At 36.3% G+C, this 22,234-nt stretch overlaps 1 protein-coding gene across 41 annotated transcripts in view; it reads right to left on the bottom strand.

The window, feature by feature from the left end:
• Positions 1-22,234, bottom strand: part of ptprt (protein tyrosine phosphatase receptor type T) — a 518,156-nt gene that overhangs the window by 259,722 nt on the left and 236,200 nt on the right. For all 41 annotated transcript variants that reach the window (XR_015494170.1, XM_087258056.1, XM_087258053.1 and 38 more), the window contains one exon: positions 10,419-10,712. Coding sequence is in view for 40 of the 41 variants with exons in the window: in XM_087258056.1 (XP_087114182.1) it covers positions 10,419-10,712 (294 nt within the window). In the remaining variant the exon portion in view is untranslated. The remainder of the gene's footprint in view (positions 1-10,418; positions 10,713-22,234) is intronic.

Raw genomic sequence — 22,234 nt, forward strand, 5'->3', positions numbered from 1 at the left:
ACTTCATAAACACATGTTCTTTCCGACACGCTTCACCTCTCTCCAATCCCTCAGTCTGTCCTGTCTTCTCACTCCCAAAATGCCTCCCTGGCACTGACGCGATGAAAGCTGACAGTGGATTTCACATAGATCTCCACACACAAATGCGTATCACGGGGCTTTGATAGGTGCTGCAATCAGCCTTATCAGTGCGTTCTCTGACTTCTCGCACGTCTGTTTCCCCCAAATGCTGTATCTAGATCAGCATTTTATACTGTGTAGATTTTTGTAGACTCATAGAAGTTTATTTTTGTGCTACCTGAATGCCAAATAGACTCTTTCAGAGAAAAAGTGGCAGAAGTCACTGGACTGCAGGTGAGAGTTAGAGTACCAGTTTCAGCTCATTAGTTGAGCTCTAGCTTGAATCTCAAGGAAAGCAGGACACCAGTGACAGAGCAGTGGTTTTGTTTCATTATAGAAAGTGTATGATGATATAAAAGATATGTGATGTGTGTGTATGGGTGTGTTGTTAGGAAAAAACTTATTCTCAAGTGTGATATGCCTTACTAATACTTAGTACTACATATTAATGAAGGATTTTTGCAGAAGTAGATGAAGCTGATAGAAAGGCCTGATTGTCTAAAATTAACTTGAGCTCTGCAGCTAAGCTTCCTGTGAGCAGAGATGAGTTGAAACTGAACACAGAATATGTGCAGTTGAGAAGTCTTGTGGTTTTAATGTTGTGCAGAGAATTTGTAGAAAAAGAGGAAGTATGTATAGGTGCGGCCAGAAGAGGATTGGGGAATGATTGACAAATTCCACTAAACTCCACCTGTAAATATCAGCTACCTATAAAAGTTGGAGACAGGAAAATTAAATTGTTGCGCACCTCCTGAGCTTTTTGACATTGAAGAAAACCCCCCTCTGACATATTTTATTGAACGCGAATGTAATTGATTCATTATTGAGTTGGTCTCACACAACAATGTGTGGATATTGCTTATAAGTAGGCCCACACGTCTACTCATTTATTTATTTACTTGTGTAAATGTGTGTGAGTTTATATTTGTTCCATTTTTAAATGAATTTCAGTAATATTATTGACGAATATGAAAACTGTTCATTTATACAATATACTTTGTTTTATTTCTTACATTCAGTTTTTAGCTGATTCTCCAAAATCATTCTGCATATAGACAAAGATTTTTATACAATTCTACACAGAAATAACAATAAACTAAATTGGCCGTAGTGTATGTGTGTGAATGGGAGTCTATGAGTGTTTCCCAGTGATGGGTTGCAGCTGGAAAGGCATCTGCTGTGTAAAACATTTGCTGGATGTTGGCGGTTCATTCCACTGTGTCGACCCTTGATTAATAAAGGAACCAAGCTGAAAAGAAAATTAATGACTGACTGATTTAGCGGGAATGTTTGGCTCAGAAAGAAAACAGAGCAGGGCAGGGCATGCAGCAGGTGAACAAAAGGCTGAATATACAGCGGGAGCAGTCTAGTGCGGAATAAAACCTTGCGGGAGCAAGGTTCAGCAATTCAGTCCCCTGCAGACCTCTAGTTTCTAATGTATTCTGAGTGGTTTTAAGTTGTTGCTATGCAATTGCTAAGGTGTTTTGGATTTATTCTTTATTATATTATGATTTGCTGCAATTGCTTAATGGTTGCCAGGTCATTGCTATGGTGCTCTGATTTGTTTTTAACACTCTAGCATACAGTTTCTGCTGTGTTTCTGGCTTTATTGCATTGCTACGCATGCAGTTGCCAAGGTGTTAGCAGGTCATTGCTGTGTGGTTGCAGAGGTGTACAGGATTCCATTGTTACATGCTGACATTGAGTGCTCTGGACTAGCATTATTCAAATTCGTACACTAGCTATAACAGCCATATTGTTTACATGTAATAGAATCCTTGTATTTCTGAGTAAATATTGAAAAGGAAATACAAGATGTATGTGTGTGTGTTTCTGTATGCGTACAATGACACCCTCCAGTCTGCTGGTGTATTTTAAAGAGGACACACTTCTGTGTGACTGTATTAGCATACCAATAAAGCTCCTGTGCTCTGGAGCGGAGGAGAAAAATTGAATCGGAAGGACAAGGAAGATCAGTGCTGTCGACTGGAAGCAACTTCATTGGATCAGAAACGTGTGCTAGCGTGTGTATGTATTTAATAGATGGCTACCTGTGGAGAGATAGCATGAACACACTGATTATGTAGAACAGATTCACCTGGACAAGTAAAAATGTGAAACAAGCACACAGACACACATAGCCAAATGCAATACAATAAGAACAATAGAAAAAGGATAGTGAGAATTCTGGCATCAACACACCTTAAGGCCCGTGCACACCGAGACATTTTTTTGCTCACATTTTCCATCGACGTTTAACGCCTCTTGACTATATAAAGGGCGTCAATGTGATTGTGCACACCAACGCGCAAAACACCAGGCGCAAAAGCTTCATTTAAAAAAAAACGCCTCATGCTCGTTTTTTTTATTTGACGCGCCGTGTTAAAACCTTGTTCTCCAATCAGATTATCACTTTAGTTCACGTGCACAGAGCTGCTGAAGTTACAGTAAACAGCACTTGGAGGCACACAATAGCTAACACGTGAGCACACAATAGCTATGTTTCCATCCAAAAATGTGAATAAACTTTATGCGCAAAACTCGATTATCGCATAAAAGTTGTGCTAATGAAGCATCGTTCCATCCAACGAGTCAAAGCGAAAAAAATCGTCACTTCCTGATTAACTGGCGCCAAATATCAACAGTAAAAACTGCATTTGCTGCAGTAGGAGAAGCTGCATCAATCTTTTCTAAATGAATGCGCCTCAGAAGACAATCCTGACAAGCAGTGAGCGCGCAGTGGCGTTTGAAGGTGTCAGACGCGGAGCACAGGCGCTCTTGATTCTGGAGGTCATTAATAATATAATAACATTAATACTGAAATGGTAAGGCGTTTTATAATGACCAAAATAACATTTCAGATGTTTTATAATGTGCTCAGCCTGACATTTTATCCATACACACACATTTTAAGCATCACATGATCTCTTTCAACAAAATCACCTGACCTTTTTTAATGCGCATGATGGAGTTTGTGCGGTAAAAGTGTTTCCATCGCAGTTTATGCGCATCTTTTCTTATCGAATAAAAAGTTTATCCTACCCAGTTAGGCGCATATGCGCATTTTCAAAATTTATGCGCATCATGGAGTTTCCATCAACTGTTTTTTTTATGCGCATTTGCAAAATGCGCATAAAATAGGTGGATGGAAACATATTGATTGAAGAAGATGCCCAGAGGCGATATGAACGTGGAACTGCTTATTGCACTGGTGAACAATAATCATTTTTTCATCGCTAGAGCTTGAGCTGCTGCTTGACCCATCTCTGCTTGTTCGAGTCACCAGTAACTTTAACAACAAGCGTGTGAACTTTCTGTCGTCCTCCTCTTCTGTGTTACAAGCGGGTGTCAGAAGCTTAAAGTTGTGTAGCGCCATCTAACGTCAAGGAGTGATTTTGCATACTCTTCTGCTTGACGCCAGTGAAAATCGCTTGGGTTTGAATGCGGAAAAATCGTCTCGTAAAACGCTGACGATATACAGTTGAAGTCAGAATTATTAGCCCCCTTAAATTATTAGACCGCTTGTTTATTCTTTCCCTAATTTCCGTTTAAGGGAGAGATGATTTTTCCAACATGTTTCTAAACATAATAGTTTTAATAACTCATCTCTAATAACTGATTTATTTTATCTTTGCCGTGATGACTGTAAATAATATTTTACTACAAATTTTTAAGACGCTTCTATACAGCTTAAAGTGACATTTAAAGGCTTAACTAGGTTAATTAAGTTAACTAGGCAGGTTAGGGGAATTAGGCAAGTTATTGTATAACAGTAGTTTGTTTTGTAGACTATCAAGAAAAAATATAGCTTAAAGAGGCTAATAATTTTGTCCCTAAAATGGTTCATAAAAAATTCAAAACTGCTTTTATTCTAGCCAAAATAAAACAAATAAGACTTTCTCCAGAAGAAAAAATATTATCAGACATACTGTAAAAATGTCCTTGCTCTGTTGAAAACCATTTGGAAATTATTTAAAAAAGAAGAAAAAAAATCGAAGGGGACTAATAATTCTGACTTCAACTGTACGTACACAAAAAGCATCCCGGTGTGTAGGAGCCATTAACCTTCACTCTTCTTTACTACAAAACCCAATAGGTTAAGATAACTCAAACCATTTGAGGAAACTGATTGCAACAAACCATTTAAGTCCAAAAACTAATCCTAATGAGTTCTGTGAACTTAATATATTCGAGTAAACGAAGTAATTTGAGCACAGCAAAACCCGACAAATGAAGAGAACTAAAACCAACTGAGTACTGTAAAGGGCAACTCAAACCGTTGGAGGAAACAAATGTCTACAAACCATTTAAGTCAAAAAACTAATCTATATGAGTTCTGTGAACTGAAATAATGAGGTATTTAATGTACTCATTACCTTCAACACTAAGTTCTTAACTCAAAGTAGAATTTCATTTGATAAAGTTGACTGCTGGGTTTTACGGTGTATATGTGTTTCCATTAGTACAATAGGAATTTGGTCAATCAGTCAAGTAAACAACCAGTCAAAAATTTAGTCCATCCATCCATTTATCTACAAGACGTTGTGAAGTTTTTGCAAAACTTTTTAAAGCTGTTTGTGTACAACTTTTTCATATATTGGACACAGCATCCAGGATAAGCACAAATGCCATTTCGATGAACAACAGAAGACATGCGTCCAACCTCTCTGTGGAAAACAAATCACATCAGGAGCCACAGATATTAAATCTACACTAGTGTATTAAAGATGAGGAAAACTCAAGGGAAAGTCGCCGACATCTTGCATGGCTTGTTGATGAGTAAACTAACAGCAAATGTTCATTTTGGGATAAAATAAACCTTTAATCAAAATGCATACATTGAACAGGAATGCAAAATGCATTCTGAATTAAATTTTTATTGGTTCACAATTTAGTGAAATGCCAGTAGATGGCTAGAACAACAAGAATAACCTGCCCAATTAACCAAACATGCCTAGTTAACCTAATTAACCTGAATGATAAAAACTCATTCTTAGATTTTTGGTTGTTGTAATGTCTTTATGATTTATTATTTCTCTGTGTGGAATCCTTTTATTCCATGTTTTATTCTCACTGTTGCATTAAAAATTAACCGTATTCATCTTCTTCTTCTTCTTCTTCTTATTATTATTATTATTATTATTATTATTATTATCATTATTATTATTATTAGTAGTAGTAGTAGTAGTAGTAGTAGTAGTATTTTATTTATTTATTTATTTTTTAAGTTGCAGTATGTAAGTTTGTCACCCAGTGGTTGAATTAGGTATTACATTACTGGATCAAAACAAATGCAAGAACAGGTTGCCAGATTGAGCACCAACAGGAGCGAGCCTGACCATCGAGCCTAAAGGCTGATTTAAGGCTGATTTAAATTTAGTTCTAAATAAAAGCAATGACACTTGATATAAGGAATATTTACCATATTAAAACAAAGTTCTTGTTTAACCAACACCTCAAATTGACATTAGAAACGGCTTCTATTTCTTGCAGGTGAACAACAGAAAACTGATAATGATCACCTCTGGTAAGGCTCATGTGCTTTATTCAGTGTTAAATGCTAATAGTTTGAATGCCATTTACTTCACCTCAGATCTTGAAAGAAGAACTTTATTAGACTCAAAACCAACATTCATGAGTAAATAAGCATCTAGATTCAATATTGTTAAAGAGGTTTATTATATATTAATTAGATTGGTGGTTCTCAAACTGTGGTACGTGTACGTACCACTAGTGGTACACAGGCTTCCTTCAAGTGGTACCCGGAAGAATCAAATATGTCATATGTACATGCTACATATATTTGAATAAATTATCAAAAATGATTTATATATGAATATGATGACATACAGCCTACATTTATGAGGTCCAGGCAACATTTCCAGGTGTTCATAAATAGGCTACTACAGTATATGTTAATACTTTACATTTAAGAACAGGAGTTTTTTTTTTGTTTTTTTTTTTAAACCTTAAAAAAAAGTAACCTACCATTTTTAACTTTTAAAGGCACATTTTAATTTAAATTTTGATGTTTTGAGATTGTTTGTTTGTTTTTTGTTTGTTTGTTTTACATATAAGCACAGTACAGTATTAATATTCAAACTATAATGTTTAAAGTGGCTGAAATAGAAATTAATCGGCCTCGTTTTTTTAACTGTACAGAGCTGTAGCTGCTTTACTGGGCCTACTACGCTACTGTATTTCAATACTGCTCATTATGGTGGTACTTGCAGAGACAACCTTTTTTCTGAGGTGGTACCTGATAAAAAAAGTTTAAAAACAACTGAATTACATGATAAACTTTACCATTTTTTGGAGTCCAGTAAGAGCACTATTTTGTGCTTCTGAATGGCTTCTGAATGGCTGTATTTAAATTTCTGTCAAGTTTTATTTGGTGCAAACAGCCTTGCAAATTTTGCCAGCGTGTTGTTACAATGTAACCTGCTCACCTAATGTTTATGTTCATAATATTTATGTTAGTTGCTGTCCACGGGAGGTCACATTTCGGTCACGGGCGCATGCTTTGAGAGGCTCTCTGAATGAATGAATGAATTAATTAATTAATTAATAAATGAATGAATGAATGAATGAGTGAGTGAATGAATGAATGAATGAATGAATGAATGAATGAATGAATGAATGAATGAATGAATGAATGAAATACACTGTTTTTTAACAAGGCAACCTGGGGTGCTGAAATATAATTGACTAAACTGGCATTGGGTGGATTACAAGAAAAAAAACAAAGACAGCATTCGGGCAGTTAAAAGACATTTTCAAAGCAGAATATCTGACTTCAGTAGTGTTTTTCATATAAAAAAAGAATGTTAACTTGGCAAGTTTCTTATATATCTGTAAAGATATTATGATATTTGTGTGTTTTAGAGGAGTCAAAAGCACACAGACAGCACCTTTACGTGTTTAAATTGTACTTTAGGCTGAATACTAGTGTCTTGCAAAATATTTTGTAAAATATGATATACAATCATCATGACAAATACAAAAATTAATTAATTATTAGCAATTAGCCGTTACTATTATGTTTAGAAATGTGTTGAAAAAAATCTTCTCTCCATTAAACAGCAGTTGGGAAATATAAAAAAAATTACTTATAATTTTGACTTCAACTGTGTATGTATGCACGTTTATGTCAAAGAATAAAAACATCTATTAAAAAAGTAGGTGGAGGAATGACAAGTGTTTTCTGAATAAAGAAAGAAGCCCCTCGGGATCTCCCCCACTGTGCCATCAGTGACAATCCAGCTTCTTCATCACATAACCCTCACCTGGATCTCTCTCTCTCTCTCTCTCTCTCTCTCTCTCTCTCTCTCTCTCTCTCTCTCTCTCTCTCTCTCTCTCTCTCTCTCTCTTTCTCTCTCTCACTCACACACACACACAATGACTTTATTCACCTGGTTCACAGTCTCCCTTACTTCCTAGTGCTCTCTCATCTGCTCCTGTCATCTCATTATCTATCACTTTATCAGATCAAGAGTGTCTCTGTCTATCTGAGCGCTCCACATGCCGCCCTACTGTGCTCATAATTACGCCCGAAAATTGTTCCCACCTATAGCCCTTGTCTTCTCTCCTGCTCTTCGACATCACTTTGCAGTGGAAATGTAACAATCTCAATTATCATTACAACTAACACCGTCACCCCCTCATAAATCATCTCAAATCATCCCAGTCGCTCCCCATTCCTCCTCAGGAAGCTCAACAATAACACACTCTCATTTTATACCTTTGCTGTCCTTTCTTTTTTTACATTCCTAATACTGACTTATAAAGGGTACTTAAGTGCTGTCTATTCACTCTGTAATTTATGCATGTAATTCAAAGCTGAATTTTCAGCAGCCTTTATACTGCAGTCTTCGAGTGTCACTAATTTGGTGCACAAAAAAAGTATTTTAAATTATAAAGTTGTGCTGTTTAATATTAAAATCGTTAAAATGTTAATTAACTAAACCATAGCTAAAGTGTTTTGGTTCATGAATTAGTGTGTTAAATATTCATTCATTCATTTTCTTTTCGGCTTAGTCCCTTTATTAATCCGGGGTCGCCACAGCGGAATGAACCGCCAACTTATCCAGCAAGTTTTTACACAGCGGATGCCCTTCCAGCCGCAACCCATCTCTGGGAAACATCCACACACACACACATTCACACACACACTCATACACTACGGACTAGAGGTGTGAAACTATACTGGTCTCACGGTTCGGTTCAGTTACGATTATCATGCCTTCGATTCGGTTCAATTCGATATCTCGGTGCATCACACTGCACTGAAGATGCTTTCCATATACAGTGTTATATTTTAGGGGGGAGGCTATAACTAGCTGTCTGTATAAACACACAGAGACACAGCACCACACTGTCTCTCATTCAAACACACACAAACATAGACAGCACCAAACAAACAAACAAACAAACAAACAAACAAATACACACTTAAACACACACACTTAAGCCCTCGCAACAGGGAGAGCTTGTGCTGAGCGGAGCAGAAAAACGAAAAAAAGAAGAACTTTTCCAACGGTCCCTCACTGAGAGCTCCTCTCAGCGCGAGCTCTCCCGGCTAAACAGCTTTTAGTAGATGTTCGCTTATCACTTTTCTAGGGTTCGTGCAAGTTTGTTATTTCCAATCGAAATAAATAGATTTGCGCCTTCCAGACGCACACAGTTGAATAAATGCCCCAAGAAGGTCGCTGGTTTGAGCCTCGGCTGAATCAGTTGGCGTTTCTGTGTGGAGTTTGCATGTTCTCCCTGCATTCGCGTAGGCTTCCCCCACAGTCCAAAGACATGCGGTAGAGGTGAATTAGGTAGGCTAAATTGTCGGTAGTGTATGTGTGTGAGTGAATGAGTGTTTATGGATGTTTCCCACAGATGGGTTGCAGCTGGAAGGGCATCCGCTGTGTAGAACATATGCTAGATAAGTTGGCGGTTCATTCCACTGTGGCGACCCCGGATTAATAAAGGTACTAAGCCAAAAAGAAAATGAATGAATAAATGAATGTTTAGAAATGTTGAAAAATCTTCTGTCTGTTAAACAGAAATTGGGGGAAAAATAAACAGGGGGGTTAATAATTCTGACTTCAACTATATAATATGTATTGCATTTACTTGCTTTCTGAAGGCATTTGTTAAATATGTGACAGGAACACATACAGTACTTATAATGGATTCAAGTGCATCCAATCAAGCAGTTTAGAATTAAAGGCAGAGGAAATATACCTTAAATTTAGACGCTTTCTTAAACAAAACATCTCATCTCATGCACCAGAAGTATTTAAAATATTTAAAATGCTGCATTTTTAGTGGATGATACTAAATAATCTTCCTAAATACACTTACTAAATTCTAAATAGTATTATTAAATACTAATGTGTGCTATCCATTTTACCCACTGATAGGATGCAATACTCTTCTTCAGTTTTTAATGACTAGTTTAACATAGCAACAGACATAAATTAAAGAGTTAGACACAAGGCATTGCATTTTGAAATTATTATTGGGAAATAAACAGATTTATTAATAGTCTTGCTGAGTTACTACTTTGCATGTAAACCAGGAAACAGGTAACTTCATTAAGATGATTTTTGTGAATTGTAAGTGTATTGATTTGCATGTAAATAAGTCCACTGTGTGTGTGTGTGTGTGTGTGTGTGTGTGTGTGTGCGTGTGTGTGTGTGTGTGTGTGTGTGTGTGTGTGTGTGTGTGTGTGTGCGCACATGTGCGTGTGTGTGTCATGTAACCCAACAAAACTTTCTCAACACCCTCCATGTTAATAATACACAAGCCTCAACCTACTTTCGTGTAATGTTCAAATAACTATTATAATGAACATAAAAAAGTAATTAACTCAATTAATTCTCACAATAATCAAAGAACAAAACATACAAATGAATAAGCGCAAATCTACTTAATAGTCTGTAATGATCTCTTGAAGCTTGCAGTTGTGATTTAGGCCACTAAAACTAAACTTTGATTCTCCTTCAAAGTCGACCACAGCTAATATCTACAAATAAACCCCCTATCAGAGTATTTAACCTCCAATAACACGCTTTTCAGCTTTTACAGCAAGAAAACCTTACAATCTTTAGCTGTAAAAGCCAAAGGAACAATCAGAGAGAGTGGCCACTTTACTCTAGTAATTGAGCTCCATTTGAAGAATGAGAGAAACGTATAAGAGCAACAATCAGAAAGAAGTAAATTACCGCTAAACTGTCTAAAAACCGGTCTATTCCATTACTCTTAACCTCCTCAAAGTATGTACTGTACTGTATATAGACACTTACCAGCACATTTGGTGCGAGTTATAAGCGGTGGTCCTGGTGGTCCAGTGCCGCCCTCCCCAGGTCGGGTGAGAAGAACTTTAATCTCATACTCCACATCTGGGTCCAAATGCCAGAGTTTGTAAGTTGGTGCATCCACGACGTGCGTCTCGGCCCAGTTTCCAGTGGTGGTGCGATACTCCACCTCTTTCAGTATGATAGGGCCATCGCCGATGATGGAGTTGGCGTTCGGTTTGATCCACAAGTAGGTGGCGCCAACTGCAAGAAGCTCAGGGGGGGCGATGGGTGTAGGGGGTGCTGAAGAGGAAGATGAAAAGAGGATGATTATTATTAACAATCCTTGTTACGTGGATGTCTGGAATACTCAAAGCTGATTGGTCAGTCCAAGGTATGCTATTTTGAGATAACAACCGCTAATAACAGGTTCATTCGGAAACTTCCAATCTTGAACTTCAATAAATACTTGACCGTCAATGAATACATTTAAATTCACATTCTTACATCCACATTCATATGTATCTGCTTGTCTGTCATGCCACAAACTGTTTGCTGTCTTGTGAATAAATAATACATAGGTTAGTAGGTCTATATGCTTTATTTAGCCAGTTTCATTTTTTTGATTGCGTGGTGCCAGACTGAATAATGTGCAGGTTAGTGCATACTCCGTCAGCTGTTTTCATTTCAGTCAGTTTTTGCATTTGTAATTGTTTGCCGCCAGTTTGTGACTGAATTCTGTGCAGGTTAGTATATAGTCCATCAGCTGTTTTCATTTCTGTCAGATTTGTTTTTTTGATTGTATGATGCCATCTTGTGACTGAATATTGTGCAGGTTAGTGCATCCTCCATCAGCTGTTTTCTGTCAGCTTTGCGTTTTTAATTGTTTGGCGCCATCTTGTGACTGAATAATGCACAGGTTAGTGTATACGCCATCAGCCGTGACTGTCATTTTTTATTGTTTGGCATCATATTGTGACCGAATACTGTGCAGGTTAGTTTATACTTCATAAGCTGTTTTCGTTTTTGTCAGCTTTGCATTTTCGACTGTTTGGCGCCATCTTATGACTGAATAATGTGCAGGTTAGTGCATACTCCATAAGCTGTTTTCTTTTCTGTCAGCTTTAAGTTTTTAATTGTTTGTCGCCATCTGATGACTGAATATTGTGCAGGTTAGTGTTTACTCCATCAGCTGTTTTCTGTCAGTTTTGCGTTTTTAATCGTTTGGCACCATCTTGTGACTGAAGACTGTGCAGGTTGGTGTAAACTCCATCAGCTGTTTTCGTTTCTGTCAGCTTTGCGTTTTGACTGTTTGACACCATCTTATGACTGAATAATGAACAGGTTAGTGTAAACTCTGTCAGCTGTTTTAGTTTCTGCCAGCTTTGCGTTTTTGACTGTTTGACGCCATCGTGTGACTGAATAATGAACAGGTTAGTGTATACTCTATCAGCTGTTTTCTTTTCTGTCAACTTTGCATTTTCGACTGTTTGATGCCATCAGGTGACTGAATAATGTGCAGGTTAGTGTATACTCCTTTAGCTGGTTTCGTTTCAGTCAGCTTTGCGTTTAATTAAAGAATAAATAAACTTATGCCTTAAAACAATGTTTTCTGTGTATTTTTTATGTTTTGTGCCAAGTAGCCATGAAATAAGAGGAATAAACTACATCCAGGTCAATTGTTTTCACAGAATAAAGCCTATCAGACTTATAAAACTGGTCTGATTCAGCTTTGAGCTGCCAATAAGTCTGTCAGGCTTTATTCAGCGATAACAACCTTCTGGATATATAAATTTTCTTATCACTGAAAAAAGTGTTGTATGCAGAACTGTTGCAAACTATTTGCTTGTGTTGAATTTAAACAAACAAATTAAGTTTAATAATGCTCAACTTAATTTGTTTGTTTAAATTCACCCCAAATAAATTGTTTACAACCACCTAACGTAAAAAAAATTGAGTAAATCCAAGGAAACATCTTTGAATAATTTTTTTAGTGTACTTTATCCCTAATTTAACAATCAATAAACCAACCAACATTCACACAATGCCAAAATGAAGCAACATTATAATATTAAGTTGCTTTCAAGTAATCCTGATGTGTACTTTCAAATTCTGTGTTGATTGTATATATATATAAATATATATATATATATATATATATATATATATATATATATATATATATATATATATATATATATATATATATATATATATTTTTTTTTTTTTTTTTTAATATCTGCAGGATTTCATATTTCAATCTTACTCTAAAGATAATGCTGGGTTGCTGTAACCCAACGTTGGGTCAATAAATATGGACAAACCCAATACTGTCTAAAAATGTATTTTTTCAATCAAAACTAAAATTAAAATAGACTTTTTAACCAACAGATGGGTTTGTGCATATTTGACTTACGATTACGTTACAACAACCCAGAATATTAAAGAGTGTGTTTGCTTTACAAACAAAACAAAGACCAACCGATGTGCGAACATTATATAATGAATGTTTAATTTATATTTTAGTTTATGCTTTATTAATCACACACCACCTTTAAAAAAACGACCTAATATTTGGAATCTAATTCACCTTTCTAATGTTAGTCAGCTGAATTCTACAGTGATTAATGCAACACAATTAACATGGAGCAAAGAATGCACACACTTGGATTGCAGAGCACAACTCAGGTGTAACTTATTTTGTGACAAATACAGTAATGGATTCACCATTACAACTATCATGATCAATCCATTGAGCTTCAATTTCTCAAAAACAATATCTATCAAAGGAACGAGTTGTGAGAAGCAATAAAATGGCTGCAGTAAAATTCACAAGCAATCCCGGGCAATAATTTTTCAGCAGATTTAAAAAGTTATTGAAAGAGCAATTAAGGGCCGTAGCAAGTAATCTCTCTTCACTATTACACTGCATTCAGACATTATTTCACATTTGCTTTTGTAGTGCAAAATGGTGAGGGGAAAATGAAGGCTGGAATTACAGTGAAGCGTGCGGCCCAAGCTCTGGAGCTCATTAAGGGATATCAGACAGACTTGCTTGGCCGGCAGAATTGTTAGAATAAATGGAATGAAACGTTTCCTGGAATCCCAGTTGAGAAGGTGGGCTATAGCTTTTCCCTAAACACTTAGCTAAGCTCTCTCTCTTTCTCTCTCTTTCCATCTCTTCTCCATGGTGTCTACCCACTCACATTAAATCCACTGGAGACAGCTTATGGCCTGCACTGCATTAACTTCCTGTCTCTTCCCTCTTTGTCTCAGCAGCGTTGAGCACCTCAGATTTACCCTCAAACCTGTGAAATGTAAACAATACTTCTTTCTTTCTTGCTTCACCGCATCCTGCTTAGCTTCTTTCCTTGCTCCTTCTTTCCCTTCTTAATTCCTTCTGCTCTTGTTTTCTTTCTGTCTTTAATTCTGCTATACCTTCTTCCCTCTCTTGATTTCTTCCTTTTTCATTTCCCTCTTTTACTTATTTTCATCAGCTTTCTTACATTCACTCTAGTTTTTACATTCCATTTTCCCATTCTGTTCCCTCAGATATTTACATTTCGTTCTTTAATTCTTTGGTTATTCTTCCTCCCTCTTCTTTCATTTCCTTTATTCAATCTTTCCTTCAATATTTATCCTCTTTCATTTTGTTTTCATCCTTGCTATCTTTATAAATATGTTACATTTTATCAATCCGATCATTTTTTTGTATTGTTCTTCTTTTTCTTAGTTTCTTTTCTCCCTTTTTCCTCCATCATTCCCTCATGGTTCCTTTCTTTTTACATTTTTTTACTCCATCCTTTTAATCACGGTGCTTCCTTTATTCATCTTTCTATTTTACTTTCTCTTTCTTTCTTTCTTTCTTTCCTTCTTTTCTATCTAGTTTTTTTCTTCATCCTTCATTCCTTTATTTATCTTTTTTGCTTTTTCCTTTTTTCCTTCCTGTCTCTATTTATCTTCCTCCTTGTCTCTTTCTTCCAAACTTGCTTTCTTCCATCCTTTTAATCCTTTCTTCCTTTTTTTCACTTTATCCTTTTCTCAATTATTTCCCTTCCTTAACTTCCTATACTTCCTTTCAGTGTTCTTCTTTCCTAAGTTTTTTTTCTTCCTTCCTTTTTCCCTTTCTTCATTTCCTGCCTTCCATACTTACTTCCTCCCATATTATTATTCTTTTCCTTCCTTCTTACTCCTTATTTCCTTTTTCCCTTTTAATACTTCCTGTCTATGTGTTCTTACTTCCTTACTTTTTTTTCATTCCTTTCTCCTTTTCCTGATTTCATTCCTTATATTCTTCCTTCCATCTTATCCTTCCCTCCCTCCTTCCTTCATTCTTTTTTCATTTTCTACTTCACTTCCTGTCTATGTGTTCTTCCTTCCTTAATGTTTTCCTTTCTGTCCCCCTTTTCTTTATTCCCTTCCTCACATTTCTTTCCATATTATCCTTCTTTTCCTTCCTTCCTACTTTCGTACTCTTCATTTACTAGTTCCCTTTTCATACTTCCTGTCTGTGTTCTTACTTCTTTTTCCTTCATTCCTTTCTCCCTTTCTTGATTTCATCCATTACATTCTTCCTACCATCCATGTTATTATTCTTCCTTCCTTTCTTCCTTCCTTCGTTCATACCCTTTATTTCCTACTTTCCCTTTTCATACTTCCTGTCTACATGTTCTTTCATCCTGAATGTTTTTCCTTCCTTTCTCCCTTTCCTGATTTCATTCCTTTCATACTTCCTTCCATCTTATTCTTCCCTTCCTTCTTTCCTTTCTTCCTTCATTCCTACTCTTCATTTCCGATTTCCCCTTTCACACTTCCTGTCTGTGTTCTTACTTCCTTAATTTTTCTTCATTTCTTCCTCCCTTTCCAGATTTAGTTCCTTACATTATTCCTTAGATATTTGGTATGATTAGGGATGTAGGATAAGATCATGCAGAATATTTACTTAATAAAGAGCCAATAGCTTAATAATAAGCAGGTAATACGCCTCAAGTTAACAGTGAGAATTGCTACCTAAACTTAAACTTCACCAAATTATTTTTGACAAAAATGTAAAGATTTAAATCATATTTAACTCAAATTCATATTCCAAATGTTATTATTGATACTATGAATTAAATTGTATTTTCTTTACTGTGTTTCCTTATTCTACTGAGTTTCCATCTTCTAATCGTGGTTTTGGCAATCTCTCTCTCTCAGCAGAAGAAGGGGCAGACAGACACTAATCCAGGGTTAGAGGTGAGTAGCGGTGCATGAAGGGTTCATCCGAGCATGGAAGAGCCACCCAGACCCGCTCTAATGAGAGGCTGCTGTCTCTACTGTGCCATGTAATCAACTGAGCCAGATTACCAAAGCCCATTTACCCACAGCTGATAACCACTGACTCCCCTCAGCTGCCCGGAAAGGATATGCTCTGGCTTGGAGAAGAGTTTAGACGTGACCTGTCAACCTCCGAAGCTTAAGAGCGTTTAGTGCTTGAAATGAAAATGAAGGTGGGAGAAAAAAAAAAAGATAACAGGATGGAAAGAGGAATAATAGAAAAGTAAACTGAGATTACAAACCAAAATAAATATAAGCGAAAGAGGAAAAAGTCCGGCTACAGTATACAGATATCCTGTTTTTTAGACTCCTTTAATATATGTCTACAATGTAAAAACTATCTGTTAATTATGAGGTTCTCATACTGTTTGCTGTTAAATTATGGTTGTAAATGGTATTATGGGAGATTTATCTCTGCTCTGTTGATGTTTGATGTTGAAAATTCAACACTGGTTAAACAAAGTGTCTTTTATAGGCATTTTATTGGCAGTTTGGGACAAGATATTGTTTAAGTAATAGCATAGAGCAGTCGTTCTCAAACTGTGGTACATGGGCTTTCTTCTAGTGGTACGCGGATAAATCAAACATGCCATATGTGCATGCTACATTTATTTTAAAATGTAGCAAAAAATATTTATGTGAATATGATGACATATAGCCTGCATTTATAAGGTCCAGGCAACACTTCCAGGTGTTCTTTAAATTTAAGCACATGAATCCATTATGAATCCATACCATTTTCAACTTTTAAAAGCACATTTTAATATAAATGTTGACGCTTTCGTTTTTTATACATCTAAGCACAGTACAGTGTTAATGTTCAAATTATTTGTAATGTTTAAGGTAGCTGACAATAATACATATTCTTAATAATAAGAATTAATCTGCATAATTTTTTAACTGTACAGAGCTGTAGCTGCTTTTCTGGGCCTACTACGCTACTGTATTTCAATACTGCTCATTATGCGGGTACTTGGAGAGACATTTTTTTCTGAGGTGGTACCTGATAAAAAAAGTTTAAGAACCACTGGCATAGAGAGAATTAAGCATAGAATTGGCATAGAGAGAAAAAGCACTGGTGGTTGGATACTGGGATTTTGTACCATAATTTACAACACAAACACAGACTGTATAGAACACAGGATCATTCTGAAAACATACCACTATATACATTTCTGGAGAGGGCCAAATACATCGCAGGAGCTTTTTTTTTTTTTTTTTTTTTTTGCAGTTTTGCAGTTTTGCTTTCGCAAATCCACCAGAGGTTGCTGTGTACGCTTTTTAAGATCTCAAATATCTCTCTTGAGTGCCATTTGCACATGCTGTTCTCGCATAAATCCACCAGAGGCAGCTGTCAACTGACTGACTAACTGATCCATCAACTGACCCAACCTCCTCCTTCCCTAAACCCAACCAATAGTGTTTTTAAAAGCCAACTTTCCTAAACCCAACTGAGAGTTTTAAAAATGCTATGCAGAAAAAGAAGAACCCTCGCCTGTTATTTACTGTTTATTTATTTATTTATTTTTTGGCTTCTTTTCTTGTCTCACCCACTTTCTGCCACAATTCCTCCCAGGAGCTATGTTTTTGTGCAGTTTTTGTTTCGCAAATCCACCAGAGGTCAATGTGTATGCTTTTGCAGATCTCAAATTTTCTTTTACCACATTCTCAATGTTATTTACTTCTTTATTTTATTTCTTTGGCCCTTGGTTTTTGTCTTACCCGCTTTCTTCACAAGACTCGAACCCTGTCATCGTGGTCATCTCCTCTCTGCATCTCAAGTCTACTAACATACATGGCAAGCTACTGGACAAACTGGTAACAGTGGCAAAGCCATCCACATGGAGGTAAGCGGTCAGCTGGTACATGTGAAAAGGAACGGCATCATACCACCCTGTAGCGTTCGTTTTAAAGATGAAATGCAGACATACATACTTCTGGCTACATAATTTGCAATCTCCAGAAATGTAAACAGGGCTACATTTTCATAAAGAGCCTATGTTGACTATATCATGATATCATAAACATGATGTGAGATTACTTACATTGTGGTATGAGATTTTTTTGTCATATTTCCCACCCTGCACATTTTGTTGGCTTACAACTAATATTCATGTAAAACTAAACCACAGGGGTTTGTTCAAATCCCTAAACATAAGAATGTAATAATATGCCTTAGAAAGCCTCTGTAATAATGCCTGCAAAACAGGTCTTCAACAATTTAGTGCGGAATGAGATATTGCTCAAGGACAATGTCTTATTTATCATATGAATGGACTCCAGCTTGTTGTTCATCAAGGTAGCTGTCACATCTAAATTGCAATTTTGAAATAGTGCCTTTGTTCGAGCCATTAATACACTTCCATCGTTTAATGCACTTTCAGCAGTCTGTATGTCAGCACATTGTCCTGGCGTGGGCATTTATGGTCCTGCAGTTGATAAACTCGGCGATTAGTGGAGTGGTTTTGGATTGAGCGTTTATGATTGCAGCTGTATTGAAATGAGCTTTGGATGATGCTGATGACTGGCTGAATCTTGATGATTGCTTGTTGATGATTGGTCGAGTGTTATTGTACTCGGGATGATTGACAAACTGTTTCAAGCTCCCAGTACTGATGATTAGCATGGTGGTTTGAGCTACAGGGTACGTCATTAGAGAGAGCAACAGATGATCATTATGGGAATGTTAAAACATCTGATAACTATTACTCTGTAGTACCATTCAGTTCACTTATTGCTAATACTAATGCTAATATGATGCAATAGTCTTAAAGGGATAGTTCATACAAAATAAAATGAAAATTATCTTATTGTTTACTCACCCTTGACTTGTTTCAAACTAGCTAAGTTTTTTTTTTTCTCCTGTTAAACAAAAAGATATACTGACCAACAATGTTGGGGGTAACGTGTCGTAATTCAAGAGTTCCCACTTAGATATGCTTGGCGATAAAAGCAGGTTTGGCATGCCGTCCCAGGATGGAACCCAGAGCTCAGAGATACTAAAGCCCAAGGCTCCAGCCCAGTCAATAAGCATATAAGGGGATCTGAGACCAGGTAGGTCTCGAGAGCTTCTCTTAGAAAAGGGAGGAAAAGGTGGAGATCGGGTGGAAGGGAGGATTTTTCCAAAATGAAGATAGAGCAGTAGGGAAAAAAATTATCCATTTATTATAAGCTGATTGGATTTTTACTGATTACAGATGAGCAGACAGTCGTGCTCAATCATATCATGTGCTCCTCTCGAATTTAGTTTATGAAACTTCACATAGCACGCCTTACAAAAAAATAGTACTTTTCCAGAGTAACGAGTAAAGTAACACATTATTTTTAATGTGTTAATAAGTAATACTATTTTAGTTAGTTTAAAAAATGTAACACGAGTTACTTTTTAACTTGCTTAATTGGCTTTTACAAATTATATTGTAGAATAAAAATGACCTTAGTCAGGTTGAATCACACACTCAATCACAGAGAGTGCTGTGAGGGAACAGACAGTCGGCTCGCACTCATCATCAGGTCTCTTTTTCAAAGCAGATAAGTCTAGTAGCAGAATAACTCAGGGTATTGGTTTATTTAGAGTCAGAGGGGGTATACGGTATGTTAGTACTGAAGACGCAAACTGTTTCACGACAACTGGTTTGAGCAGTTAAAACAAACGATTCATTCACAAATTGTCCATCATCACTACTGACAATCAGAAACAGAAACAGTAATGGCAGGCCGGAGACTAACATTTTTGCAATGGATTTCTGTTATTTTGAACTCATCGAAGAGAAGGACTGTCATTGTAAGTAAAACTATTTATAAAAAAAGTTTATAAAATTTTTTTTCCCTTGATGTAAATTATTTTATGTTAGTACTCTTAGGCTGTATTGCAATATTTATCTCAATGGACAGTGAATTTACTAACTAAAAACACAAAACATTTAAAAGTAGCTAACGCATTACTTTACAAGCTGTCATCTGTATATACATCATGTATAGCTCTGGGCTCAGAAAGTTATTAAAATATAACTTTATCCTACACTTTTTTAAGGTAAATGAAGTTGTAGGTTATATATGTAGCTGATAAATGCAGAGCTTCTCTATAAAACAGGTGAAAAAACACCTGCAAGTTCTGAAAGAGATCAAATCTCAGCCAGGTAAGGAAAAGTAACACAAAAGTAATTCAAAAGTAATATAATGCAATACTTTTCATTAAAAAAGTAACTAAGTAATGAAATTAATTACTTTTTGGGGGGATTATCTCAATATTGTAATGCACTACTTTCAAAAGTAACTTTCCCCAACACTGCTGACGAATATTGGAAACCTGTAAACATTTTACAACAGTTTACAACATTCTTCCAAATATCTTATTTTATGTTTATTAGAACAAAAAAAAATCTAACTGGTTTGAAAGAAGTCAAAGATTAGTAAATTATGACAGAATTTGTATTTTTAGGTGAACTATGCACTTAAAAGTATACAAAAAATTAGTCATCATGTACTCATCCTTGACTTGTTTAAAACTAGCTAGATTTTAGTTTTTGTGTCCAGTTAAAGACAAAGATATATTGACGATTATTGGAAACCTGTAACCACTGACTTCAATAATATTTGTGTTTCTACTATGGATGTCTATGATTACAGGTTTCCAACATTCTTTAAAATGTCTTCTTTTGCATTTAAACAGATTAATTAAAAAATGTAACTGGTTTGGAACCATTTTTGCATGAACTAGCACAAATAACTACAATAATTAAAATTATAGCAAGCATTTGTATCTAAAAGTGCTGACAAAACAAAATCTAAGAATGGCACAAAAGCTCAAACGACTTCTCAAGTTCTACGGTTTCGATGTCAATATATTCTCTCAAAAGTATGATATGCAAAGTTTGAAGAAAAAAATAATAATAAGGAAATGCAGAAAGCTCAGAAAGAGCCACGCAGTATGGATACAGATAACAAAAGGAGCATTACCCGTTCACCGGGGGTCCCTTTCACCCCAGGAAAACCCATTTCCCACAGACATAAGAGGTTTCATGCAAACACTATTTACTATTTCAGATGTAGAAGTTCATGAGCACAATCCTATATGCTTTCACTCATCTTCTCTTATCAAATTCTCTTGATACCTGAAGCTCATTTCCATTTCCACTAAAACTCTGCCATGCACTACATTCAGGAATATTAGCAGCATGTGTGTGTCCATACGATTGACCGCCCTTGTAATTTTATCCTTTATCACCTGATGTCCGCAGGGAGGTTTTAAAACCAGCTGGATTTGTGAGAAATCTCCAGAAATCCCACCCTGCTATCTGATCAAAGCCCACCGGGTCTATCTGATAGCGGAGCTGAAGGAGAGAGAGATGAGCTCCACCATCAAATGGGAATTTGTAGCTGTGAAACAACAATAATTGCAATCTGGGTTTTCACCTGTTGGAACAACCGGTTCAACAGAGACCAGAAAAAAGATAGAGAGGATCAGGCTACAGTATGAGAAAGTTCAATTTAATCTATAAACTAAGAATTTCTTAACATCTGATGCAAAAACTGATGCATTTTGTCTTCCGTTCATGTTCAAACAACCATTACAAACAAAATATTCATTCATTCATTTTCTTTTCGGCTTAGTCCCTTTATTGATCTGGGGTTGCCACAGCGGAATGAACCACCAACTTATCCAGCATATGTTTTACGCAGCAAATGCCCTTCCAGCCGCAACCCATCACTGGGAAGCACCCATACAGACTCATTCACACACATACACTATGGACAATTTAGCCAACCCAATTCACCTATAGTGCATGTCTGTAAGGGAAACCAGAGCATCCGAAGGGAAATCCATGCAAACATGGGGAAAACATGCAAACTCCACACACAAATGACAACTAACCCAGCCGAGGCTTAAACCAGCTCGAATCAGCGACCTTCTTGCTGTGAGGCGAACGTGTGCCACCGTGCAGCCTACAAACGGAATAGTATTGCAAAATAGTATTACAGCAGGGTTTCTGCAGGTTTAAGTCAAATTTAAGACTTTTTAGACTGTTATGGTAAGTTTTAGACTTATACAGGGCTAAACACTAAGGATTTTTTACTAATAGCCTGGTTACCTCTTTAAGTAGTTTTTGTATTAATGGAAGATCATGTAAAGTGATGTGTTGCTTTAGTGTTTCCCTGATTTGGGATTTTAATTTGGAGAATTTGCTGGAAAATGTCTAAAAGCAGTTGTGGATAGAATCTCTTTGCCATAAAGAACTTAATTATATTTTTACAAACAAAGTTTTGAGATGATTTATTGGTAATTGTGCATCAGCCTGATAGGGTAGCTTTACTTCTACGTATCAAAATCAAGACCTGTTTAAAATGATTAAGACCTACAACCCAATATTTCAGTGAATTTAAGACTTTTTAAGTCCTAAAATGTACTTTTTGAAATTTAAGACATTTTAATACTTTTTAAGGCCCCGCAGACACCCCAATGCTGTGTTCACAACAGACGTGGAACGTGTGAACATTTCAGTTTACTC

This window comes from Danio rerio, chromosome 6, assembly GCF_052040795.2.
Source record: "Danio rerio strain M-AB ecotype USA chromosome 6, GRCz13ab, whole genome shotgun sequence".
In the NCBI taxonomy this organism is placed as follows: Eukaryota; Metazoa; Chordata; class Actinopteri; order Cypriniformes; family Danionidae; genus Danio; species Danio rerio.